General features: G+C 49.1%; 1 protein-coding gene across 1 annotated transcript in view; it reads left to right on the top strand.

Annotated features, from left to right (window-relative positions):
• The first annotated feature begins 8,567 nt into the window (after nucleotides 1-8,567).
• The window catches only part of IGF1R (insulin like growth factor 1 receptor), a 298,923-nt gene continuing 279,597 nt past the window's right edge, over nucleotides 8,568-27,893 (top strand). The window contains exon 1 of the mRNA XM_061158611.1: nucleotides 8,568-8,812. Coding sequence (XP_061014594.1) covers nucleotides 8,719-8,812 — 94 coding nt within the window. The 5' untranslated portion in view covers nucleotides 8,568-8,718. The remainder of the gene's footprint in view (nucleotides 8,813-27,893) is intronic.

Here is a 27,893-nt window from a genome sequence, read left to right on the forward strand (position 1 = left end):
TTTCCATTAACAAGATATGCTGTTGTTTTTGTGTTAATAGTTACATAAACAGTGCATGCGTGCATGGCTAAGTCACTTCAGCCCGACACTTTGTGACTCCGTGGACTGTAGCCCTTCAGGCTCCTCTGTCCATGGGGATTCTCCAGGCAAGAACACTGGAGTGGTTGCCATACCCTCCTCCAAGGGATCTTCCCAAACCAGGGATCGAACCCAGGTCTCCTGCATTGCAGGCAGATTCTTTACCGTCTGAGCCACCGGGGAAGCCCTCATAAACAGTAGCATGTGGTTGTTTAACTTTTGCAAGTTGCTCCTTCATACAATATTAGTTGTTAAATTTATCTATGTTGATCATGATTACTTATATCTAGTTCACTCATCTTGACCTCTGTATAGTATCTTATTATAAAAATAACACACCATTTTTCATCCTTCCCCTGAGAGACAATTAGGGAAATTTTTTTTACTGTTGAAAATAATATTTCTGTGAACACTGTTACATGTGTCTTCCAGTGTGTATGTCAAAAGGTTTTAGGATATACTCTGTACGAGTGGCATTGTTGTAGGGTAGGTACGAGAATTCAATTCTGCAGTTCATCCCTGTGAAAAGCTGGTACAGTCCAATTCTTAATTTTGCCAACCAGGTTGCTGAGTATATTTTCCTGCTTATTGGCTGTTCTGGTTTCCTGTTTCTTCTGGGAATTGCCTGTTTATAGCTATTGCTTTTTTTTTTTTGCACTGAGTTGCTTAAAAATTCCTTACTGAATACATATTTAATTTGTTACAAAGGTAATACAAGATTCTTGGGTATCTTAATCCAGTGAGGACTGCAGCGGGCTCACAGGGTCTCACAAAAGCCAGCTGTCCATCTCTTCAGAATTCTGTGCTCAGTGATCTCACACAGGTTGCTTAAATTAGCCATAGTGGAATTTCCTTGATTTTCTAATCAAGGAAAATTAGAAAGTTCTAAAATTCAGGGCTCCCACTCCCCACTCCGACATAGCCCACTGTCGGACACAGCAGTACACCGGTTATCTTAACCTCCACCTGAGTCCCACTTGCCTCAACCATCTCCTTAATATGATTGGTTTGAAAGCAATCCCTGACCTCTTAACTTGACTTTCTGACCTGTTGGAACTCAGTTTTGGACCTCTTTCAGGAGCTATTTCATTAGGGTTTCTATAATATAAAATACATACAATATCCTATTAAATCAATATCTCTTCAACTTTGAAAGAAAGAAAGTCAAACTGTTAGTCACTCAGTTACATCCTACTCTCTGCGACCCCATGGACTGTAGCCTGTCAGGTTCCTCTGTTCATGGAATTCTCCAGGCAAGAATACTGGAGTGGGTAGCCCCATTCCCTTCTCCTAGGCATCTTCCCGATCCAGGGATTAAACCTGGGTCTACCTGCATTGCAGGCCGATTCTTTACCATCTGAGCTACCAGGGAAGCCCAATATATCTTCAGCTTTGAAGCTGTTCACTATTCATTTAGAGCAAAGGGAGGCCCCTTTAGTGGCCATAATACACAATTATCCAGGACCAGAAGTAGAAGCCAAATATCTAGTGATCCTGGCATTGGAAGGGACCTCAGATGTTACCATGCCGGCCTCTGTCAATCCAGTGCTTATTTGGACCATTTGCCCAGTAGGTGTGGATCCAGTCTCTGCCTCCTTCTGATGCTGAGCTCTTTCCCACGCAAGGCAGTGCTGCAAGCAGAGCCTGCAAGACAATTGCAGTTATTCATTTCTACTGCAGAAGAAGAAACATTCTTAAAAATAACTGATACCTCCTTTCCTTCCCATTGGACTGGCTCTGCCCATTGGAGTTACCTGGGTCAAGTCTAGTAATCATTTTCCAAGCGTGTGAAAACAGACGTTGCATGAAACTTAATGTTTATGTTAAGTTTATTAATATTAATGTTCATGATTATATCTTAATCACCCCTCACGGGATTCAGGAAGCAATCCTTTGCCATCCTTGCCCTGTGCCAGTATGGTGTTCTCTTGTGGATCCGTGGTCCTCCCCAGACAGACATAAACACGTCGATTCTCCAGATGTGGTCTGCACACTGGAGCAGCAGAGATCTATGTAACTTTAAGGTCTCACTTATTTGCAGCGGGTCCGTGAGGCCAGCAACAGAGTTTGGTGCTATTAAGGAGCCTGACACACTGATGCTGCTCAAATTATTTTTTTCACTGAAAAAATGTACAAATATATTCTATAGAATAAGGCTTCACCAGAACTTAATATGCAGAAGAGAAGATTTTGCAGGAACATTCTCAAAGGTCAATAAAGGGATTATTCCTTCTGTGGGTCACCTGTGGTCACTTGCTACAGCTGCTGCTGTGGAGATATTTTTTGCTCATCTTTCCATATTTGTATTCTTGGAATAAATATGGGAATTTAGAACTGGTGAAAAAACCTGTTCTGCTCTAAGAAACTCCAATATGTGAAAAATCTAGATTAACAAAATACATTAGGAAACAATTATTCCTTGAGTCTGGCTTCTGTTGCCTGTGCATTGATTTATACATTATTAATTATTTGACAAAGAAACTAGAGGTAGAAACTACACTATGGGATACGAAGGTACCACTCTCAACTAGAAACCAAAGAAAGAAATCATGGTATTTTTAGAAGCAGGAAGGTCTACTCCAATATGATCATTTCATCGAGGAGAAAACAGAGAGAAGCGACCGCGGAGTCACACTGCTTTGCGGAGTGGGGTGGGGCATGCTGCTGACAAAACATCTCAGGGCTGGTGGCTTTAATCAGAATGAAGAGAAATTTTGATTTAACTCCACTTTGCGGGTACTTCTAAGATGCATTTCAAAGATGAAGAAGCATCTTTTGTGCTCTCTGCCAGCCAAGGATCCTTAAGATTGAAAGTGAAGGAGTCAAGACGGCAGACCCATCTCAGAGATCAAGTGAAATAGACAAGTGAAGAAATACGGAGCCAGAACAGGGCTCCGGGCACGCTTATTTTCCCACAGATGATAATTGGGAGTTGAACACCCCCACACCCTCAGGCCAGCGCCAGCTTGTGGAAAGCTGGGCAGCGAGAGAAGCCTTCCAGCCTCCACCCTGGATCCGTGGTGAGCACAATGGTGCCTGTCCCTCCTGGCTCAGGCCTGGGTTTTCCAGGAACTCCCCTTACTGATGTTTCACCAGAACGTGATTCTGGAAGTAGTCCCCCAAAGATGTCCCTCTGTTCCTCTCCAAATGTTTTCTGAAAGCTCCACCTTGCCTTTCAAGTATTATGGAGGAATGTAGCACTGATGGCCCCGTGAGCTGGTGGTCCCTGAGCATCTAAAATAGGAAATCTTCTCAAGGTGAGTGTGAACGGATCTCAGGGAGACTGGGATTCACATCGCTGTGGCTGTGCAGGCACCGGGAACATCTGGAGATCGCTTGTCTCTTTCCTGCCCCGGGGTTGCTTTGTGGAGACCCCTTGGTGGCTTCCTCAGCTCAAGCCCTTTGTAGGGGACCTTGGGCAGATGTATCTCTGAAAGTATATTTATTCGCAGAGACAGCTGTGGGCATGGAGGTTGGAGACGAGCTCTACTAACTCACATAATAGCAAAAATGGAAAGCATTGTGCTAAGCCTTTTCAGAACAGCTGCAAAATTTCTAAATTACATAATGGACTCTTTAAAACTTAAAATTCAGATGTAATTACACACAACGAAGTGCATCCATCTTAAGTGTACAGTTTGACTTGTTTTTGATGAATGCATATGCTACCATGCTTTTGAGGCTCATCTATGCTTTTGTATGCATTAATAGTTCTTTCTTTTTTATTGGTATGCAGTATTGCGTTGAATGGATAGATCACAATTTGTTTGCCCTTTTCCCTTTTGAGGTACATTTGGGTCGTTTCCAGTTTTTTGTCTTTAGGAGCAAAGCAAAGCTCCTATAACCTATGGAGCAAAGTCCCCTATAGGTCTCTTTGTGGATATATTTTCATTTCTTTTGGTTAAATAGCTAGAGGTAGAATTGCTGGATCATGAGTTAGGTATTTATTTAACCTCACAGGAAACTGCCCATTTACAGAATGCACTCAATGAACCTGATTACTTGTGAAGTCAATTCTCTGACATTTTTTGTTTCATGATTTGTTTTTGTCTTGAATTGCATTGATAGCATATGGGTAGTTATTCTTTGAAATATATCCTTAATAATAAGACCTTGATTAACTATACAATTTTAGTGATCCTTTAATGCTTCTGATTTGTTTAAACAAACAGCTTGGAACCTGGAAGAATCCCACTGGACACCTGGGATGATCTTTCATGAATCTCTCCCATAATTTTTAAATTTTCTTTAATATTTTATACATACAGAAATATGTGTAATGTATGTGTTAGTTATAAGCATAATTACAAAATAGAAACCTGTAAGTCTACCACCCCATCCGAGGATGAGCTTGTTTCCCAGGAACACTGCGTGTGCTTAGCGGTTCACTCCACTTCTTCCGGAAGTAGCCAAGATCCTGGGTTGTGTGCTCTGCATGAATCCCCTTGCTAAGACAAAACCAAAGCATAACAAAAAAAAAAAATATCATAGCCTGTATTTAAATATTTTGCTTTAAAATTTGCCTCATGGTTCTTGTTTTCCCTGCTTTTAAGAGCTTTGTCAAAATGGGAGCATGGGTATAGTTTTTTGGAACTTGACTTTCTTTACCTAACACTGTGTTTCAAAGCTCTGCTGCTGTTACGTGTGGCTGTAGTTTATTCACTCCCTGCTGAATGGTATTCCTTTCTGGGAATATATCACAGTACACTGTATTACTTGTCAACTGTCATTTGTAGGGCTTCTCATATTTTTCACTCCATATATATTACACTGTGGGGGGGGGGGGGGACCTGGTACATTTAGCAGAGTAATTTGAGATATAACTCTTTTCAAGTAAACAGTTTTTATAAAGTGAAAATGAGCAACCAGCTTCAGTTCCAAAATAAGGGAAATTTATAGGATACCTGAGGAAAACTGCATAAAACAAAACGTGTGACACATTGGCAGTATAGTTGTAAAGACTCCAATTAATGCTTTACTACATGGTTTTATTTCCAAGGTTGAAAAAATAAGTTTGACTTTGGTATGTAGAATGTAATAATTGAAGAAAATACAAATCACCTTCTTTGTGTAATCAAGGTAGAGCTGAAAGGCAATCTAAATTTTGATTCTGTTTAAATATTAAGGCATATAATTAAAAAATCTAACTTCTAACTGTCTATAATAATTTAATCTTATTGACGTCTTAGTACTTTAGGATAAAACAACATTTTAAAAAATCACAGATGAAAAGTCATTTTCTTTACAAAAAAAATCCTACAATTTAAGTAACTATGCATTTCTCTTTATTCCATATACCCCTTATGTTCTCAGGGACAAATGAATGAATTTACTAATACTAAAACTATATTGTGTAGTATTTAAAGATTTTATATTAGCATCACTCTTTTAAAAACTCAACTCTAAACTTTTGTCTTAATTTAGAAGTATGTATTGTAAAATCCTGAATACTAAATATAATGAAGATATGATATTGATATTCCTTTACATTTAATGGCAAAATGGATCTGTAGGCATCAAGACCAACTTCATGTAGAGTATTGTCTGGAGAAATATTTTAAAATAAATTTAAAAAATATAAGTAGATCAAATTTAAATTATTCATATGGCAGTGCCTACTTTTAAAATGATACCTGCTAAGTTTCAATTTCTTTTTAAAGATTCTAATTTCCTTCTTTCTTTGTTAATGTCCAGGAATATCTAAAATTGGAACATTTAAAAATTAACCTGAATTTCAGTTAAACAAAACCATCCCATATGAATGACTTTCTTAAGTAAGAAAAGATTTATTTCCCTCTATCCAACTGACTCACTGAATTGAGCTAAAAATTTCCAAGAGGCAAATGATGTAGGGAATAAATATAGGGGGAAAAGGGCTAGGTTTCCATTATAATAGCTTTTGATTTGTTTTCAGCTCTTAATTAAAAAAATTATTTACGAACGATGGGATGCATAATGTAACGTGGAAATCTTTTACAATTAGAGTAAAAAAGGAAACCTACTTTCCTTTAGAACAGATCCGATCTTACCAGACAGCCTGATTATTTATGAGACAAACACTTCTACATCTCGACATCCACAACTCTTATTAGCCATCTTCTTTTTATTTACTGTTGACATCAATTAGCCTGAGTCATGAAGCCGGACCACCTTAAAGGCGACACGTGGTCCAATCACTATGCTTAAAAGTCCACGTATTTCAAACTCCTCTCTCTAGACCTCGCTGGGCTGTTTCCCGCTTTAAGGACCTGGTTTCCGCAGCATTTATTCATTAGATAGCAGTCCAGGGGCAGGCTCTTTGGGGAAACCCCTCCTCGAGCACCTTCAAGAAGACCACGGAGGAGACCGGCGGGCGATAGTTTCCAGTCCTTTACCGAGCAAAGGAGGGAAGAGAGACGCGCCCGGAAGGACGCGAGCAGGTGCGGGTGGGCTCCCGCAGTGGCCGCTCGGCGATCCGGCGCAGCGTTGTCCGCTTGCCGCGAGCCCGGTGGGGAGACTCCGGCCCCCGGCCCCAAGCGCATCCTCCGGGGACCTCCCCCCCCCGGCACGCCCCCTTGGCCTCTGGGGGCCCCTGCAGCCCCGCACCGAGCACGCGCCCTGGACGCCGCCCGCAGCCGCCCACGTGGTGGGGCCCGCAGAGGAGCGAGTCGGCGAGCCGCTCCCCGGACCCGCCGCGGGTCTCCGGGGCCGGGCCGGCGCAACCCAGCTCGGCCGGCCCCCGGCCCGGGCCCCCAGATTTCCTCTCCCGGAGGGAGGGGACACTCAGCGGGCCGGCCCTCCCCGCGCCCGCCGCGCCCCCTGGCGGCTGCGGCGGGGACGCGCCCCGCGCGCGCGGGGCGGCCCGTCTGGGCCCCCCCTTCGCCCGCTCCGGGCCCCCGCGGGCCGTCTCCCCTGGCTCCCGGGCCCGAGCCGCGCCCTTCCCCCCGGCTGCCCGGGAGTTCCGGGACTGTGGGCTCCCCTGGGCGATGCCGCGGCCGTCCCGGCCTTGCGCCAAAGTGCCCGCTTAGTAGCCTGGTTGTGTGTGGGGGTCTCCTTTCTCCCAGGTATGCCCCTCCCGCCACATTCGAGCTGTCCAGCAGGCTGCGAAAAAATGCCGCATGCACGCACTTATTTATTTATTTTGCAACAGCTGCAAGACACAATGAAGCTTTTCAAGAACCGGGGCAACGCGCGCTCCAGCCGCGCTGTTGTTGTTTTCAATGAACCTCTCGGGCCTCAAGCTCCCCGCCCAGCCCGGCCCAGCCCCTCCCCCGCTCCCCAGCATAGTCCTCAGCCGGGCCGGGCCCGGCGCCGGGGGCATTGTTTTTGGAGTCTTGCGGGAGGGGCGCGCGCGTGCAGGCTGGCCGGCGCAGTGCGGTGGGGGTGAGAGCGGGGGCGCGCGCGCGCGCGCGCGCGGGAGCCGTTGCGCGCGGGCGGGGCGCGGGGGCGGCACCTTGCCGCTTCACCGCCCGCGCCGGGGCTCCGCTCCGCACGTCCCTGCGTTCCTGGGCTCCGGCTCTTGGCGCGCGCCGGCCGGGGCCCGGCCCTCCGCGCGCCGGGGCTGCGGCTGTGACCGCTCCAATGCGCGCGCGCGCGTGAGTGTGTGTGCGCGGCCCCGAGCGCACGCGCGCGCCAGGCCCCAGTGTGTGGCAGCGGCGGCGGCAGCGGCGCGGCGGGGCTGAGGCTCTTGTTTACCAGCATTAACTCCGCTGAGCGGAAAAAAAAAAAAAGGAAAAAAAAAAAAAAAAAACCAAACAACCCGAGGAGGAGCGAGCGCACCGGGCGAACTCGAGAGGCGGGCGAGGGAGAGGGACGCCGCCGGCGAGCCTGGCCCCGGCGCGCCCGTGCCTGGAGCTTGCCGACCCCCGGGCCCTCCACGCCCCTCCCGCGCGAGGGGAGCTCCACGGCGCGCCGCGGCTTTGACCTTCAGCGGGCCGGAGCCCCCGCGCCGAGCCGGCGGCGGGCGGGGGCCGGGCGGGGGCCGGCGCGGGGCGGGCGGCGGGAGCGCAGAGCGCGGCCGGCCCGCCGCTTTGTGTGTGTCCTGGATTTGGGAAGGAGCTCGCGGCGGCGGCGGCGGCGGCGGCGAGCGGAGCCCGGCGGAGGAGGAGCAGCAGCAGGAGGAGGAGGAGGGGAGCGGCTCATTCATTTTTCCTCCGCATTTCTGCCCCCGGCCGGCCTCCCTCGCGACCTGGGCTCAGGGGCCGTCTTGCGAACTGCGTCGCGCCCTCCCGCCGCGGAGGCTCGGGCGTCGGGCCGCCTCCCCCTCTGTCTGGGGTCGGGTTTGTTTTCCTTCGCCAAGACGGATCTGGGCTTGGCCCCCTTCTCTTCGCAGTTTTTCCTCCCTCCTGCCTCTCTGGGTTTGAAAATGGAGGCCGACGACGCAGACAGCCCGCCCCGGCGCGCCCCGGGTTCCCGACTTCGCCGAGCGCTGGGCCGCGGCTGCCGGCGCTGAGGGCCGCCCGCCGCCACCGCCCGCCCCGTCCGCGCCTCCCCGCGGACCCCCGGCCGGCGCCGCCTCGGGAAGTGTTGTCGCCTTCTCCCTTGTTTTTGGAGGTGGGGGGGGGGGGAACGAAGACTCGGAGACTTTTTCTTTTCCTCTTCCACCACCCCCCCCTTTTTTTTTTTTTTTGAGAAAGGGGAATTTCGTCCCAAATAAAAGGAATGAAGTCTAGCTCCGGAGGAGGGTCCCCGACCTCGCTGTGGGGACTCCTGTTTTTCTCCGCCGCGCTCTCGCTCTGGCCCACGAGTGGAGAAAGTGAGTATGTGCCCGCCGCCCGCGGCCACTGCGGGAACTTTTTCCTCCGAGGGGCTGCGCCCTGTTTGCGAAACCCGAGTTGCCACCGTCGCAGCTGTCGGGCTACCGGGCTCTGGGGCGGTGGGGCGGGGCGCCGAGGAGCTCGGCCGCAAGGCCGGGGGGGACCCCGGGGCCCAGGTCGTTGGTTCGGAGGCCCGCGTGGCCCTGGGCTCGGCGCATCCCCGCGCGGAAAGGGCCTCGGTGGCTCTCCCTTCCGCGGTCCCGAGAGCCCTGCCCCGCGGCCCGGCTGTCTGGGCTGCGCTCCCTGCCCGGCGGCCCGCGGTGGGGGCCAGGCCCCGGGGCTCCAGCGGGGAAGTTCGCGCCCGGCCGCCCGCACCGCGCGCCCCTCCCGGCGCGCGGGGCCTCCCGACACGCGGCGCGCGGGCGGCGGTGACAGCTCGCGCGGCGCCCTCGCGCCTGGGGCAGGTTCGGTGCCCGGGGTGGGAGCGGGCAGCCCGCCGGCCCCGGTTCTGCAAGGTGCCCAGGGGGAGGTGCCCGGCGGGGAGGCTCCGCGGCCCCAGGACAGGTTCCAGACATTCCAGCGCGACCTCCTGCCGCTCGCCACGCTTGGCCCCTTGGGCTCTTTGGGTTCCTGGCTTTCCCTGTCGCTTTCGCTCTCCGGCCTCCCGGGGCTGCTCAGTGCGACTGGGGGTGCGGGGAGCGTTCCCGCTTACATCTCGCACCCCTCGGTGCAGCCCTTGGGAAAAGGTGAAGTCGGGGGCTCGGCGTCAGGCGGGCTGTTCCGGACGGCGCGTCCGGATCCCGAGTTCAGAGGGTTTGGGGGACCCTTCTCCCCGTTTTCTAGCGGCCCGTGGACGCTCTTTTCGTTCCGGCGGGGCTAGGGCTGGTAGGGCGGCCTCTGAGTGTGCAGGAGTGGGTGTGTGGTCGGAGCCGACGTGTATTTCCACACACGTGCTCGCAGCCACACGGCCGCCCAGGAACACCGGGCCGCCGTGCCCGGGCGAGAGGTGGCCCGCGTCGCGGTTTCGGGCGCGCGGGGAGGGGGCTCCGCGTGGCGAGCGCGCGGCCGCGGCCTGGGCTTCGTGGCCGGAGTTGTGTTGCGCGCCCCCCCCCCCCACCCCACCCCCCCGTCCGCACTTCCTCTGCTCGGAGTTAATAAGCAATATCGCTCCACGCGCTGCCGCTTGCAATCTGATAGCTTTTGTTGTGCTGGTGTCGGCTAGGGGTAGGGACGGGCAGGGAGGGAGGGAGAGAGAACTTAGCGCCCCGCGGTATGTGGAGGGCGGAGAGGAGGGGTTTCCATTCTTCTCCAAACAGTAAAGGGAGGCTCTGCTGGTCCATTCGCGACGGCAGGGTATCTTGAGCACGATTATAAAGTTCAAATGCAGGCACAGAACTGGGGCTGGGAACGGCGAGGGCGTGTTGGTGAGTAATGTTTGCCGAGTGTATGCAGGTGGTGCCAGTTAACTTCGAAAAATCACGACTGCGCCTTGCAGAGTGAGGGGGAGAGTCAGGAGGCAGCGGGGGCTGCCTGGCCCCGTCTTAGGTGCAATTCGGAAAGACTGTTCGTATAAACAAACCCTTCTTAAACGTTTTGTAAGAAATGCGTTCACGACGGAGTGGGAGCAGATTTTTACAGGATTAGGGTGTTGACTGCGTGGAGTGAGACTCGCCTGGAGTCCGGACCCTCCACACATCTGAGCTCTCCTGCTCTTTGTTTTCCGAAGTTTCCGCACGCTGGATTGGGCGAAAGGCTCTCGGCACCCTTCTAAGGCTCACAGATGGTGTTTGGGGGCACAGAGGAGGGCTTCTAGCTTTCAGGAGCTAAATATAGTTCAGGAGACACAAGAGAGTTAATCCATTTTATTACGGCATGTTGTTGAACTGTGTCGTGGCTCTAGTTTTATTGTTTAATGTTAGTAAGTTCTGAAATTCACAACACCAGGGTTGGCCTTGCTTCTCCGACTCAGGACTCCGGGATTTTAAAATAGGATGTCTTGTTGTTTGGAGTTCTTGATGAAAAAATACCCTTTGTGAAAGGTGTATTTGTTCTGTTTTTCTTGACAAAACAGGCAGGAGGGGAAGGGGCGTTTTAACTACTTTTATAGTACAAGATGCCAAACTTTGCTCAAGGATCTCTCGAAAATAGTTGGTTTCTGAAAACTTGATGGATGATGGCCAGAAGGCTCCCCATTCCTGATTATGGTTTGTTGAAGTTCTAACTCACTACCTGCCCCTCCCTATAGCTAGGAAGTTTTCAGGAGTAAATGGTATGCTCAGCGTGTGTTCAGCTCTTAGTCCAAAAGGTGCTGGAATTCTTACTTCTGATAGAAATAAAACCAACAGCTCCTATCAGAGACAAGCATTGTTTTGTCTGTCTAGTGTAATATAATAAAGATTGGGATGCTGTTGATTAATAATGTGTTGGCCTATTTAGGGATTAGTGTTTTCTCTCAGTGTGATAGCAGTGGGGGTGATTAAAAAAAACACAAAAACCTTTAATTTGGAAAACCTAGGAGTTTTGAAGCAGATGAAGTCATGAAGACTTTTGTATCAATGTACCGTGAACAGTGCATCTAAAAAAGGGAGGTTTGGAAGTTAGGAGTGATAGCCAAATAATATGATGCTTAAAAAAAAAAAATCGGTGTGCCATTTAAAGGTATTGTGGCCATCTCATTAGAAAGATCCAGTCATCTTTCTGCCCCAGGCACAGTCATATTCTATTGTCAGGGAAATGTAGGTATGTGAAAGATGGGTGTTTAAAGAAGTTGCTGTTTTATTACCAGAAGAAGAATTCCAGAATAAGAAGTTTGGAAAGAACCTAAATAGCAAATTATAGTTTAGCCTCTCTTAGAGGGAAATAGCAAGTAAAGGGTACTTTTGTGGAGGGGTGGGTGTGGGTTTGAAGTTTAAAAGGTTATATGTTTAATTTGTCAGAAGGATTAGAAAAGTCCAACATTAAGAAATATGCTAAGGTTGACTGGAAGAACCTTAAAAACATCGTGCTTAGTGAAAGAAGTCAGTCACAAAAGACCACATATTGCATGATTCCATTTATATGAAGTCCAGAATAAGCAAATCCATAGAGACAGAAAGTAGATTAGTGGTTGCATAGGGCTGGGGAAGGAGGGGGTACGGGTTTCTTTTAGGGGTGATGAACATACTCTAAAATTAGATTGTGGTAATGGTTGCACAACTTTCTGAAAATACTAAAAACCATTGAATTGTGTACTTTAAATTAGTGACTTTTATGGTATGTGAATTATATCCCAATGAAGCTGTTTTTCTTTCAAGAAACATGTTAAGGTTAAAAAGAATGCATTGTGTTACTTTGAACATAGAATTTGTTGATAGATTAAAATTATTAAGTAAATTTGTCCAGCAGGTTGTTGTCTCCTTTTTTAAAATTTATGGAGTTTTTCAGACTCAGGAACTACAAACTGATCACTGAAGCTATAACAGCGGAGATTGAATGCCATAGGAGAAAAGGACAGACAGGAAAAAAGAACTTTTCTTAGGAATAGCTCACATGAAGGATTAAGGGGTTGGGTTAAAAGAAATGCAAGTGCTGGTAGTGAAAGTCAGATTTGTGACACTGAAATCCTTGACTGAATCTGAAACGATGTTGGTCTTTCCAAGACTAGAGTTTAGGAGCTGAGTCTGATGGCATTTTGTATTCCAGTTTTCTTACATATTTTTTCCCAACAAAGAAATAATGTAATGTTTTAAGATGATAAAGAATTTCCACTGTCTCTTTTGGTATCCCATATTAACCACCCTGGTAGTAAAAACTTAAGGAAGAACTGCTCATTGTAAAACAGTAGGTTTTTTTTTCTCTTTTCTTTGTTACTTGTTTTATTTCTTAAATAGTTGCAGAGTCTGAGCAGGAAAGAGAATCTCTGTAGGATGCAGAAGGTTTTTTAGACACACAGTGATGATATTTTTTTAATTAAAATTTCTTATCAAGCAAAAGATTTAAAAACATCGCAGAGGGATTTTTATTTTCAAACTGGTCTGCCTTTATCCAGATTTACCTTGGCTTGTTAATAGGAAAATACCTGAAGAATAACTGTTTACATTTGTTTTTGGTTTTTGTGTAAGACTCTGTTTACTAATAAAAGTGATTCCTGTTCTTATTGTTGCAAGATCAGAGCAGTAATGACTATCAACTGGATCATTTTCACTTGCTGCCTTCCAGTTTTGCCAAAGAGAGCCCTCAAGGGACAGTAGCTTCCTTTTAAATCTGGTTTCATTTGTTTTGTAAGAATGTGCTGTAAGAAGCAGCTGAATCCAGCCAGCACTTATTTAGTACCTGCTGTATGGAAGCTGGACACTGCCTTACGTGATGCCCGCACAGAGAGAATTTCGCTTTTGTTCTTAGGACATTTTACATAATCCTGCGTGAAACAAAGTTTCTTGAAAATTCAGATCTTTTTCAGACTTGGCCCAGGGTATGCAGTTCTAAAACAACATTTTAAAGGCCCTTTAACAACATTTCTATAGACTTAAGATGGGAAGCCTATCAATGTTACTGATTTTCTGGAGGCCTGTGTGGCATGCCTTGCCTTATGAATACCTGCCCTTGTATTGCATTGCTGCTGGCAGGCTGTGATGTACCTGTCAGTCACCCATCTCGATCAGCTGTGCTGCCTCCTTTATAACATTGGTTTGACAATTGTGATTAAAAATGGACAGTGCCGTAGTTACCATTTGCCAAAACTTCAGTAGGAGTCACAGGTGTGCACGAGAATGTTGTATGGCACGTTTTGATTTGTAAGGAAGATGTGACTTACTTTAAACCTTTTCTGAATTTATGCATTGCTTAGTTAGCTTTCTGGAAAACTTTAAGGAACTCTCATAATTGTAAGTCCTTGTTTAATTTCAAATACTTTGCTGCATTTAAAAGCATGAGATTGAGGATGCAATTAAACCTTGAAGTATCTTTTAATTGTAAAACATCCAGGCCATGTTTCTTTCTGAGTTGTGATTTTTTTTTTTCAATTTGTTTTCAAAACTCATTTAAAAAATCAACCCTAGTTCACGGAGGAGGGATTTGTGCGCGTGGGCCAACCTGTTTGAACTGCTGTTCTTAGCCAGCTTACGACAGGTGCCATCTGAGTCCGAGGATGCTCGCCGCTCAATTGTACTAAATAGATAATGGTTGCACACAAGCCTGGGATGCAGTTTCCTGATATCTCTGTCTGCGATGTTCTGAAGGAAAATTCTAAACGCTTTAAAGGCAACAAGTTGAATTATGAATGAAGCACTCTGACCTCTCCTTGAAAATGGTGTTTGGCATCTGATTACGAAGAGGAACTTTTCCAGTTATTTGTAAACAAATGATTTGGCTTAAACAGAAAGGTGGGGGGGTCGAAAGTCCTAATGTTTTTGCACATTGAGACCTGTTGACATTTGGGGAGGATTTTCAGTATTTGGAAACATTAAAACTTTGCAAATGTGTCACCCTTACCCCAACCCCCAAGGATCTGGAAAGAACTGGTTGTTCTTAGGAAAGGGCATATGGTTGGTATAAAATGGTTGGTAAACAGAAGATCTTTAAAAACAAATTAAGTTGTTATCTCAGTAGATGCATACTCACTGGGCATGATAAAGTTTGTTTCTTCCGTTAAATTATTTAGGTTATATTTGACTCAGAATATTAGCAATGTCTTTGATTTTTAAACTTTTGAACTATGAAGACTAAATTTTTTTTTTTTTTTACTTGTAAAGCATCAGTTCTACTCATGTTTAAAGTCCCTAATATCAGTTTTAAAGATCCCCTACTTTTCCCAGTTATGCCAGCTTCACTTAGGGCTTATGAAATTGATTAATTTCAAAACCTGAAGGAAATATTGATATTTCTTTACTGGAATTGAGAATTTTTTTTTTCTCTTTCCTCTTTTCCTAAATAAATATATGTTGAGTACTTATTGGACTCAGTTCTCTCAGTTTGACTATCTTCCCTGGTGGCTCAAACTGTAAAAGTGTCTGCCTGCAATGCAGGAGACCCAGGTTCGATCCCTGGGTTGGGAAGATCCCCTGGAGAAGGAAATGGCAACCTACTCCAGTACTCTTGCCTGGAAAATCCCATGGACAGAGGAACCTGGTGGGCTAGAGTCCGTGGGGTCGCAAAGAGTTGGACATGAGTGAGCAACTTCACTTCTTTAAGTTTAAAAATTTGTTCTGATGTGATAAACTATCCTACATACATTTTAAAAGATACGAGTCAAGCCATAGAAATTGGGCTCCCCCGATGGCTTAGCAGGTAGAGAATCCGCCTGCAATGCAGGAGACACAGGGGATACAGGTTCAATCCCTGGGTCAGGAAAATCCCCTGGAGAAGGGAATGGCAACCCACTCCCGTATTCTTGCCTGAAAAATTCCATGGACAGAGGAACCTGGCAGGCTACAGTCCAAAGGGTCGCGAAGAGTCGGACACGACTGAGCGGCTAAGCACACATAGAAATTACTTTCTATGTTTGTTTAAAACACTAAAAAAACAAACTAGTAAGCAAGGCTTTCAGTTTTCTTACTTTTTCCTTACGGACTAGAAGAATTCAGATTTTACTGGAACACAACAGAAAGTAGTTTCTTCTCTGGTGAGGAATGAATGCCTGCGATCACAGCTCCTTGTCTGGTGCACCGTTGCTGTTGTTTCTGATGGGGAAAGGCAGGCAGGAGTCTGCCTGTTTTCTCCTGTCTGTCCTCTCCTTGGTCGGTGCTGGGGGTGTGTCCACGGAGCTGAGTGTCCCGCCTCTGGTGGCTGATGGTCTTAAAGCCCACTCTTTCTTATTTGAAATAGATTGGTGACTAACCACATAGGGAAGATGTGCGTGCATATGATGGGTCTGTCCCCAGATTCAGCTGAGATAGCTATGCCTGCTTTAAATTGTTCACATTGTAATAGTCTGGAAGTCTTAATTTTTTTTTTTATTTTAAGCATTTATATTTTTAAAGACTTTAGAAAGTATTCTATTCTTAATTTATTCCTAGTCCAGAAAGTTGTTCAGGTTTGAAACTTTATTTTTTATACCACTCCTCAGCCTCTTAGTCCCCTTATCAAGGCAAGCATCTACTTTAGTAATAGTTATATAATAAAAAAGGCCACTTATTCAAAATTGTGTGTATTTCCGTCCATTCATCCAAATTCTGACAGTTTCAAATACATTATTATTGCAGTTTTGTATACTTTTATATGGCTGCTTTTTTTTTTTAACCTGGCACTAACTTTCTTTAAACTGGCTGTGGAATTATTTGTCAGTTTGGTAATTCAGGTATATGCATACTGCTTTCTAAATTACTCTTGACCATGGGAGAGCAAATATGTGTTGACAGTCTTAAAGCATAAATGTTTTATAGAGTAGAACTTTAAAACTTTTGTGAGATACTTTGGATGCCTACTTTGAACTTGCCCTGTCAGATAAAATACAGTCGGTGGTTTGTCTTTATAAAATCAATTATTAGAAATGCATGTTGACTAAGTAAATGAGACAGTATCCATTTGAGTTAAGAAAATTTAGTTAATAACAGTTTAAGGGAGAGAAGTCTGATGATGATTAGGGAGAGATGAGTTTATAACAGTTTTTTCCAAATTGGAAGCATCCAAGTGACCTATAATAACCTCCTGGAGAAAACTAGGAAGCATAGGAAGCAAGCCCAGGTGAGAGGTCCTTCGTCTCCTTGCCTGGATCAGCTAGCAACAGGGGAGAGGTCCATGGTCTCCTTTCCTGAATCAGCTAGCAACAGGGGAGAGGTCCATGATCTTGCCAGTATCAGCTAGCAGTAGGGGAGAGGTCCATGGTCTCCTTTCCTGAATCAGTTAGCAATAGTTTTCTTAGGTCATCAGCTGTTAATTTAGGTTGTCAAGTCCTCAGCAGTTGTGCTGTTACTATCAGCATCGTCCTGTGTTTATTCTCCCCAGCTAAGTTTTGGGGGTCTCTCAGTAGTGGGGTAAAATACCTGCCATTAGCTCAGACTCTGAATTTGAAAGAGAAACACAGATTATCATGAAAACAAATGATCAAAGAGCAGAGACGGAGGAAGATCTGCTGTTCAGCTTCCTTAGTTCTGTTGTCTGATTCCTGTGACTAATGAGTTCATGGAATATGTGAGGTCACAACATGTTATAGTTTCATCCCAGGAAATTCTTCTGTTATCACTATTGTACTTGGTTGAGCTGTATACTTGGGATTTTCTGTCTAGCATTACCTCAGTAAGATTTTCAACAGCAAGTGGTCAGGATGGAATTCCTAGTTACATTTCAGTTCATCAGTCCCTTTCTGGGGAGACTGGTTTATTGAATGTTTCCTTTCTCCCTCTCTGAGTCACTTGAAATTGTTCACATTCGCCCATTTCTGGCTCCACCCTGGTCCCGTCCAGACCTGCATGGACTCTCGGAGGGAGGAGATGCTTGGTTGGCCTCTGGGCCGGGCAGCTCTGACTCCAGCACCCTCCCTCTGCTCTGATGGACTTGCCAGCCCCAAGTTATCCGCGTGTGCCTTTTGTGGTGCGGCGCCCTGGTCCAGGAATCAAGTCCGAGGGCCCCGTCCCGGGCTGTCATCCGCCTTTACCGAGGCTTTGCTGTAGGGATCCCGTGTGAATTCCTAGGACTCCCGTGGGCTCTAGCTCTGCGGTAAGGAAGCCCGTTCCTAGCTCCGTGGTTTTGCTCCTTCTGCATTTGAGGCCTGGAGTGCTTTTCCTCTTTACTAATGTTGCCCCACAGAGGAAGTGCTGCTCTAGGGCACGGAGATCTCCCGGTTCTACTTGCTGCTTCCCTGACAGTCCATCCCACGGAAATGCAGAGACTTGAAACAACTGGGAGAGAGTCTTCTCCTTTTCTTATTAAATGCCAAAATAAAACCATCTTCTAATCTATTTAGAAGATTAAGGTCAGAAAAATTGGGGTTGGAATCTCTTTTTCATTAAAAAAAAAAAACAAAACACCAAACTCTAGGTTTCAGATCTGTGAAATAGGGACAAGACTGTAACTGTGTGAAGATGGGCCACTAAGTTAGTTCCTGTTCCCCAAATACCTTCCTAGAGTTTTAGTTCATCTGAGATGCCGTCTTTTAATTTCTAACACAGATTCCTTCTCCTCCATGAAGCTTTTCTTGATTACCCTCCTTTCTGTAGACCTGACTTCCTGCTTGTTCCTTTTGAGGTTGTACCCCCCTGCTGTGCCGGTTAGCAGTGACTGGTTTTGTCTGGGACCCGGGCTGTTGTCATTTTATGAGGCTGTAGAGAGAAGTGCAGGCAGAGGGCTTGGGTTTGAATCTCAGCTGCTCAGTAGCTAAGGCCTCAAGCCAATTGTTTAATCTTCCTGCGCCTCAGTTTTCCTCAATTGTAAAGTTATAATTCTAATAGAACCCACTCCATTTATTCTTAAAAGCAGAAAGGGAACTGACGCATGTGTCAGATCCTTAGAGAGGCCGGCATCTCCTGAGCCCTCCAACTTTTGTCTGCTGCTTCTCTAACAGACGTGGCATCCTTGAGCAGAGTGGTTGTTTGGATATGTCAGAGATACAGGATGCACTTGACCTCAGGCTTCCGTTGTCGTTTAAATGTTACGCGGAGCCTGGCACATAGTAGGTGCTCAGTTAATGCTCTGTAGTGAAGCTTTATTTTGCTAGGGTGCTTAACAGGAATGCAGTTTGCTTGTGTAACACAGTCTTGTGATTTTTTTTTTTTTTTTACCTTTTTTCATTAAACAGGGGAGGGTGCCTGCAGTGCATCGTCCATTTCAGAGGTCCGTTTATCATGCTCTCTCTCTGATGTTTGTCCGTTCCGCTGGTGACCAGGATGTGTCCAGGGTGCGCTTTGTCCGCCTCACCAATGCGTAGGCGCCATCTAGTGGCCAGAAAGGAAATTCGGCCTCTTGGGTGCCTGAGATGAAGATCGCCTGTGGCCCCCCCGTTTGGCTTAGGTTCCTGGGAACCCAGTTGCAGGAAAATGTGGGGACTGCAGGCTTCTGTAACACCCATTGGGATATGGTTTTGAATGAAGCTTGCTTTGCTGCATCAGTGAACTGGCTTGAGAGAATTTGGGTCTCCCTAAGTGGCGTGAGCAACTTTTGACAAAGTTGTATCTATCTAGCGCACCTTTTACAGTTTGGGATTTAAGATGTTTTTACAGGACTTTAATAAATGACAACTTCTAAAATATCCCTTTCGAGTTTAGAGATTTAAAACATCTATTGATTCCTTTTGAAAAATAAGCAAGATTTACTTCCCGTTACTCTACTTAAAATATGTGGTAAGACTTTAATTATCATTCTTATATGTGTCCTCTTGGGCAGTTTTATGTAGTTCAGGTGCTCACCAGTCAGAAATCCTAGCAAAGAATAGTAACAAACACTCATTGCTGCTGTTGGGTCTCACATTGGTTGTATGTTGTTAGACATTTTTCTGTATTTGGTTTCCTACTCGTTGTGTAGTTTCAGAATCCGCTTTCTCACTTCCTTAGTTGAGGCTACACTGAGGTAGTGGATAGGTGGTTCATTTAGAAAGTGTTAGGCTCATCTCTCTGTGATTGCTTTTGGCTCGTTTTAATTTGGAAGTCATTGGTTCGCTGGCTGATAGAGGATTGCAACTTGCCATCCTCTGAGACATTTTGAACAACAGCTCTGGCTGTTTCTGAAACAGACTGTACCCCCTCAAGTCTCTTTGCCTTGGCAGGTGGGCGCCCCTGTGCCAAGGGGCTCTTGGCAACTGTATTACCTCCTCTGATACAACTGTGTTACCAGCTCACCCTCTGGCAGGCTCCTTTCAGAATTAGCTGCAGCTCTCCCTGTCCGGCGGCCTCGACCCTGCCAGCTGGATGGTCCCACAAGTCTCTTTATACCCCTGTTAGTGCATCATCCCCAGACTGTTTTCACTCTACTAGTCAGGGAGGCGAGAGGTACCTTGGTTATCCTTGAATTCTGAGGTCATGGCTCATGCATAGCACACAGGAAGATCTCAACTAACAGAAGACTTCTTAAAGGGACACACTCAGTCCCCCGTACCCCCTTCACTTTGAAGCAACGTGAACAACAAATTTATTTTCATCTTGTCATGATCACTCTTTGCCGACAAAGGTCCGTGTAGTCAAAGCTATTTTTTTCCCAGTAGTCTTGTATGGATGTGAGGATTGGACCATAAGGAAAGCTGAGTGCCGAAGAATTGATGGTCTTGAACTGTGGTGCTGGAGAAGACTCTTGAGAGTCCCTTGGACTGCAAGGAGATTCAACCAGTCCATCCTAAAGGAGATCAACCTTGAATATTCATCGGAAGGACTGATGGTGAAGCTGAAGCTCCAGTACTTTGGCTACCTGATGTGAAGAGCTGACTCGTTGGAAAAGACCCTGATGCCGGGAAAGATTGAAGGCAGGAGGAGAAGGGGACAACAGAGGACAGGATGGTTGGATATCATCACCGACTCGATGGATATGAGTTTGAGCAAGCTCCGGGAGAGTGAAGGACAGGGAAGCCTGGCGTGCTGCAGTCCATGGGATTGCAAAGAGTTGGACACGCCTGAGCGACTGAACAGCAGCATGATCACTCTGCCAGCTGAAACGTTTCATCAGGCCAGTTTCTCCTGCAGAGAACTTGGAAGCAGTAAAATTATCTTTAACATCATGGTTTAATCAGGCTTTTTGTACACTGAGGTGAGTGAAAACCCTAGAACCCCGGAAAGGTCACTTGTGAGTCCAGCCCTGTGCTGAGGCTGCCTCATCTCTCTGGAGGGAGGGCTTGTTGCAGAAGTTCCCTCTGCATGTGGTTCAGTCACGCAGTCATGTCCAACTCTGCGACCCCGTGGACTGTAGCCCGCCAGGCTCCTCTGTCTGTGGGGTTTCCAAGGCAAGAATACTGGAGTCAGTTCCCATTTTCCTCTCCGGGGGTCTTCCCGACCCTGGGAGAGAAACCCAGTCTCCTGCTTCTCCTGCATTGCAGGCGGATTCTTTACCGCTGAGCCACTGGGGAGGCCCTTCGAGTGTTTAACACATCTCTCTTGGCACCAGTTGGAGGCAGCCTGGGTCCCGCCGTGTGGCGTGCCGGCTCACCTGAAGCCGCGGGGCAGGCGGGGCGTCCATGGGGCCCCCTCTGCCACTCCTGACCCCCACACTTTCCTCTCTGAACGACCACAAACACCCAGGCTGTTTCTCACGGCCTTCAGATCCAGAGACAGCATGCAGAGAGACAGGTTCTTAGGAAGGCCTGGCTGGCCCGAGCGGGACTTCTGTTTTTTGCACGGTTTCCTGGACGGGGCCAGTTAACTTTTGCCTTGACTCCTGGCGGGTCAATAGCTCACCTTAAAGACTCCTGTCACTTAAGTGCTCCCTCTCCCTCAGGGCTGTGGACGAGGCCTATGACGGCCTCTTGTGGGGCCACTGAAGGTGGAAGCCTGCACCCCCCACCCCCCAGAAGTTGATGGAATAATAGGTCTCCTGAACGTAATTAACACCTGAGAGATTACCCTTGAAAGCTTCATACCCTAAGGACTCTAGTCCAGTGGGATATTTCCTACAGATAAATGGAAACATAACCATTTGAACCTGGTGCATTAATTTCAAGCATAGCTTGTTTCTGAGTGTTTTGGAAAGTGCCATGCAGATGTTGAACAGGGTGAAGGTGAGCTCCATCCTTACAAACAAGCATGGCGCCTACCTTTCGTCTGCCCCTGTCACGGCACTTTCTGCCTTTGAAGCCCCCCCAGGTCCCCCCGCCCTGCCACAGGCAGCCCCTGCAGATGTAGGCAGACGCTGGAGCCTCACTGTCCCGATCTGCGGTTTGCTGAGCCACGAGGGATGGTCTTGCATCCCAAGTGCCTAGCAGGACCGGCTCATAGGGAGTGTCCAACAGGCACATGTTTTAATCTGTCTCTTCTGCAGGCCCTGGTGGCCCTGCGCTCGCCCCTGGAGGACTGGCCCCCTTTTGCTGCACTTGCCCTGACCTTCTGAGCTCCTGAGACGGATGGGCGGCAGGGGTGGGGGGCGTCGAGCTGCTGAAGAGCTCGGGCGGCCGTGGGTGCTCCGACTTCCATGCTCCTTGAAGGTCTGACGCTCGGGCGCCCTGGGACAGGCTTGGGGGGGCGGGCAGGGCCGGTGGAGTCTGGGGCGGACGGGAGAGCCGAGCTCGCGGCAGGGTGCTCCTAGTGGGGGCGTGTGGGGGGCCCCGGGGGCCGGGTCACACCCCAACCAGTCAGAAGGGCGCCCCGGAGCAATGCTCGCCCTCGTCCGGGGCATCGGAGGTGCTGGGGAAGGGGAGGGGACCAGGCTGAAATGGGGGGCACACAGCCTCCAGACACATTCCTCTCCTCTGGAAACAAGAGTGAAGCCTCTTCAGGTGCGCTTGTGTGCGCCTCGCCAGGCACTGCTCTCCCGCTTTCCGGGGACCCAACCCGGCCGTGACCCCAGGTCCCCTCCGAGCCGCATGCTGGGCCCTGCCCTGAGGCCGGAGGCTGACCGCCCGGAGCAGGGAGGCTCATTTGTTGGAAACGGGAGGCCGGTTAGGCGTCCAGCTCTGGGCTCTGCTACTGGTGCTTTTTAACTTGAATGTGTGTTGATGATGTTTTGAACTCAACCGGCACATTGTTACTCCGCTGAGAAGCGGTCACTGGTCCTTCACAGGGGTGGGGGCGGTTGGTGCTGGACGGTTCCTGCTGCCCTTCCCGCAACTGTTTCCACGGGACAAACAGCCTTAGAAACAACGCCAGATCCGCAGGCCGCCTGGAGGCCTGGGGCTACTTTCTGCTCTCAGCAAGCTGACTTCCAAGTTTTAAATCCCTCTCGCCCCTGGGAGTGAGCAGACCTAAGGGGTGTGGTGTCTGTGTGCCGAGGGTGGAAACCACGCCTTCTGCTGGGTCCAGAACGCCCTTCTCGCCAGTCGTCTTTGATGCTCCAGATTCTGTACGGCTCGGGCTCTACCTCGAATGAGACGCCTGCTGATGGGCTGTGCCTGGCCACCTTGCTTTCCTCCTGTGCCCCGGTTTTCTCGTCTGCAAGATAGATGTCGGCTGGTCCCATCTCAGAGGACAAGTCTAAGTATTTCCTGGGCAGATATGCCTACATTGGAATGGCGTGCCTGTCATCTGCCCTAGGGGGTTGGTCTTATTATTAAGGATGGAGGAAACCGGCGTTAAAAGTTGTTTACTTCCTTAAAAAGTGGTCAGTGCCCTCCTGGTGCTTATGGATTCTGATGTTCAGCTTTTAGCATCGTTCGCCTTCTCTGACCTTCACATCAAGACTCTAGTAGCTTCAGTTGACTTAGAGGAGTTTCGTGAGTGCTGGCTCCAGCCTTTTTCTTTGGGGATAGAAGGCACCTTCGTCTGTTCTGTTCCTCTCTCTTCCTGTCATCCCTGCTGCTTCCGGGGAAGGATGCGGAACATGCTCCTCCAGGAGAGGCAGTTATTCAAACCCCAAGATAGCCCAGGCGTCAGGGCTTACTGGAGCGTGTTCAGCCCTACTCTCTGCCTTCCTCGGGAGTGGCTCAGCGGCCAGATGGCCTTCTGGAGAGGAAGGTCTATATGAGAAGTGAGGGGAGCATCATATCCCCACCTGCATTTAGGACACAGATCCAAAACTACTTATCCAAAAACACTAGTTCAAATATTCAAAATGCTGGAAAAAGTGAGAACGTGTGGTGTGGGGTCCTGGCTGCCAGAGGTCTCAGTGAGGGGGTGGGAGCCAGCCCCAGAGATGGTGAGAGTCAGAGCGTTAGTGGCTCAGTCGTGTCCAGCTCTTTGCCACCCCTTGGACTGCAGCCTGCCAGGCTCGTCTGTCCATGGGATTCTCCAGGCCAGAATACTGGAGTGGGTAGCCATTCACTTCTCCAGGGGATCTTCCCAACCCAAGGATCCAACCCAGGTCTCCCGTATTGCAGGCAGATTCTTTGCCATCCGAGCCTCGGGAGAAGGTGGTGCCTGGTAGTAAATTCTTTGCTGGAGAGCCTCCTCTAGAATGGAGAGGAGGAACTGCCCTTCTCCTCTGCCCCCTTGGATGGTACAGGGTTTCTGGTTCCTGGGATGGAGATCAGGCTTAGTCCTGGTTCAGGAGCTTGTTAGCTGGGCTTGGGTGCTCTCGTTAGGGGACTGTTACCTATGATAATGTTTCTTGGGGAAATGTATTTCGAATTCCAGACCCCTTAATAAACCAACTTGATTAAACAGTTCACAATAAGAGCGCTTTTCTTAGCGGGAGGAGTTAATTCCTTTGGTTTATAAGTTATTCCTCGAGGTCAAAAAGCACTAGACAAGATGAGCCACTTACTAGACATTAGGGAAATGCAAATCAAAACCACAGTGAGACACCAGTTCATATCCATGAGGACAGTGATTATCAAAACATTGAAAATAACAAGTGTTGGCAAGGATGTGAAGAAGTTACAGCCATTGTGCGTTGCTGATGGGAAAGTAAATGGGGCAGTTGCTGTGGAAAACAGCGCGGGGGTGTCCCGGGAACAATTAAACACAGATTTGCAGTCTGATCAGCAGTCCTACATTAGTATATGCCCAAAGGCCTTGATTGCAGGGAATTGGAGATATTTGCACACCCATGTTCATAGCAGCAAATAATTGTTTGCAGTAGCTGAAAGCTGGAAGTGTCCATTGATTAAACAAAATGTGGCCCGTATAAGCAATCAAATATTATGCAGCCTTAAAAAGTCAGGAGATTCTGACACATGCTACAAGAAGGATGAGCTTAGAGGACATTATGTTACATGAAAGAAGCCAGTCACAAGTCAACAAATATCATATGATTTCACTTAGATGAGGAACCTACAGTTGCCACATCGCCAGTGACAGAAAGTAGAATGCCGGGTATTAGGAGCTGAGGGAGGGGAGGATGGGGAGTTAGTGTCTGATGGGTTTGGAAGTTCAGTCGTGCAGGGTGGAAAGAGTTCTGAGGATGGATGGTGGCGATGTTTGTGCAACAGTGTGAATGTGCTTCATGACGCTGAACTGTGCACTTAAAGATGGTTCAAATGGGCTTCCTTGGTGGCTCGGTGGTGAAGGATCCACCTGCAGTGTAGTAGACCCGAGTTCAATCCCTGGGTCAGGAAGCTCCCCTGGAGAAGGAAATGATAACCCAGTCCAGTATTCTTGCCTGGGAAATCCCATGGACAGAGGAGCCTGGTGGGCTGCAGTCCATGGGGTCGCAAAAGAACTGGACATGACTTAGTGACTGAGCAACAACACGTCGTGCTTATTTTACCACAGTTTCAGAAAGTCTTGTTTCTTGAGTGTGTGCCGCGGGAGAGCAGGAGAGGCAAAGCCAGCCCGTGGCCGTGGTGGTGGAGGCAAGTGAGGGCTGTCACAGGTGCCCCGGGAGCTCGGGGGGGCTGTGTGAGGTCAGGAGAGGCTTCACCGAAAACGCGGCTTTGTGCCGAGTCACCAGGGACGGGTCTGTTTGCCGTAATGAGAGCGGCTCTCTGATGATGTTTTCCTTTCAGGGAAGGCAAGTCAGGAGTCAGACTCCTGTGCCATCTAGTCACAAATGAAATTTATTACTAATCAGCCATGTGACGTGTAATTGCTTTTTCATTTTCTTATTTTTCCAGAAGAGAGATTTGTTTAGATATCTGGTTTCCTCACTGATGAGACGAGAAGTTTTTCATTTGCCTTGACAGCTCAATTTCTTCCCGCTTGCGGACTCCCCCGCCACGTAGGAAGCCCTGAAGGAAAGGGCTTGACCCCTGCATGCCCGAGTGGGAGCATCTCCTCAGCGCGGAGGAGGAGGCAGAGGCCCCGGGGTGTGGCCGGAGGGCCAGGGCACGTGCTGTCGTCCAGGCCACCTGCCCCGCGCCCCGCAGCCGCTCTCCAGGCCTGCTTCTGCATCCTAAGCCATCCCGCTCTGCTTAACCGGGAGTTGGGGCACAGGCCTGGACCTGCCTTGTTCCACCAAGCCCGGGAGGCAGGCGAGCCTGCCTGGCCATCAAGGGAGTCTCTTCCGCCCTGCTCGATGTGGGCCCCGTGGGAGGGATCTCACGGCTGCAGCTCCGCCGGGTGCGGAAGTTGGACTGGTACTTTGCCTGCGTCTCAGAAGTCAGCCGGAGTGACCACTCTCATCTTTTCCTGGGCAGGAGGAGGTGTCAGGAGGGTGGGATCCTGCTCCCCAGCGTGGCGATGCGCTCCCATGAGGCTGGGGGGACGTCTGCATCGGCTCAGGCTCTTGTAACAGATCACTGCAGGCTGGGGGTTAAGCAACAGATACTCAGTTCCCACAGCTCTGGAGGCTGGAAGTCCAGGATGAAGGCAGGGGCAGGGGCAGTGTGTGATGAGTGTGTGCTTCCCAGCTTGCAGATGGCCGTTGCCACGTGGCGGCGTCACGTCGGGGCGGATGGAGGCAGGCGAGCAGCTGGGGTCTTCCAGCCCAGAGGACGCGCGTGCCTCCGTGGGACCCCCCCACGAGGTGCCGTGACCTTACTGATGCCATCCCGGGGGGCGGTTAGGGCCTCAGCGTATGAGTTTTCAGGGGACACAAACATCCATTCCATAACGATGGAGTAATATACATACATGTAAAGTTCTTGGTCAGTTTCAAGAGTTGGCTTCTGGTTCATTTGGAAGAACTAAGTGAAGCCCAGCACCTAAACGTGGATGCTTTTAAGATGGCCCTGGGCGCACTTGCCCTCTGATGCATTGGCCAGAGGCGTGAAATGTACAGGTGGTCTTCTGGGCACGCGGCTGCTTTTCTTAGAGCGGATGCTGCGTGAGAGGGGCGTAGTTATTGGGAAATCTCAGACGACCCCGCTTCCGCCAGTTTTGGACAAGGGAGTTGCTGCCTTTGAACTCTGCAGTGGCTCCTAGTGGGGCGTTATACTCCCGGCCCGTTTCACTTTGAGTTTTTGAAAGCTCAGGTCCTTGGTGAGGACTCAACTTTCCGATGAATGCAGTGCGGTTCAGAGGCCCTCATCTTAACTGCCCCCCACCCCCGGGTCTGTTTTGTGAATCTGACTCCAGCAGTGGTGAAGGGTCGGGCCGTGCCGGGGGCGGTCCTGCCGCTGGCCTGCTTGGGGGTATGGGCGGAACTCCCCTCTCAGCTTGTCCATGAGGCTGGATGACTGGGGAGGAGACTGTTAATTGTTTATAAGCATGAACTGTTTACAAGTCGTACTTGCTATTTTCAATCTGACCCTGCTATTATGTTGTTTTGTTTCTGTTCACAGCTGAGTTTTAAGCTGGGTAGGATTTAAGGGTGAGTCATTCCCATGACGGTAAAATCGGTATCGATCAAGCCTTCCCGTTAATCCCACGCCCAGTTTAGAGAGGGATGAGGCGTCTTAAAGCTTCTGCCGGGAGGATCCCTGAGCATGCGGACCGCGCTAGGAAGGAAGCCTGAGGTCAGGCTTCCTTAGGACTCAGCTCACCGCTCTCATCTGCCTGTCTGGATTTGGCACTCTGCTTGGAGCCTCCGCTGCCTGAAATCGGGGCGTGTTTCAGTGAAGGGGATATGAGCCCCTGTGAGGGTTGCTCCCCTCCATGCAGAACCTCCCCTGGACCACTGGTCTGAATGTTCACTGAATATGTGTCAGGCATTCGTGGGGAACTTATGATCCCTTTCTTGCCACCCCAAGCTCTGAATTGAAGTCCAGTTTGCCACCTCATTCCTGCCTTGGTCAGAAACTTGCCCTGAGGGTCGTGTGTGCCTGGCAGCTGTGGATTCTTCTGGATGGAAGGACGGCGGCACCTGGGGGTACGGCACCCCGGCTACTGGCAGGGCGGTGGGCCCTGTGCACGCCTTTCGGCCTTCTCTCCGACGCCAGGCCCACCCTGGGCACTGTGAGAGCAGACAGCCCACTGCCTGGATGTGGCCGCTGTGAGCAGCAGAGTGGAAGGGTCTGGTGACGCTTGTCCTGCAGAGACGAGGGGGTGAGCAAGCGGATCAGGGGCTCGAAGGATGCTGGGCTGGGCTCCATAGAGAGGGTCTGGTTGGGAGAAGTTGAAGAGAGACAAATTGGAGTGTCTGGATGTTCAGGGACGTGCCGGCAGCAGGGCGGGCATGCCTGCCTTGGAAGGGCGTGCCGTGTGGCTGCAGAGAGATGCTCCCGGGAGCGGACCGGGCCGTGATGAACAGGACCAGAGTGGGTGGGGGCACGGGCCATGG

The sequence above is a fragment of the Dama dama genome, chromosome 13, assembly GCF_033118175.1.
Source record: "Dama dama isolate Ldn47 chromosome 13, ASM3311817v1, whole genome shotgun sequence".
Taxonomy (NCBI): domain Eukaryota; kingdom Metazoa; phylum Chordata; class Mammalia; order Artiodactyla; family Cervidae; genus Dama; species Dama dama.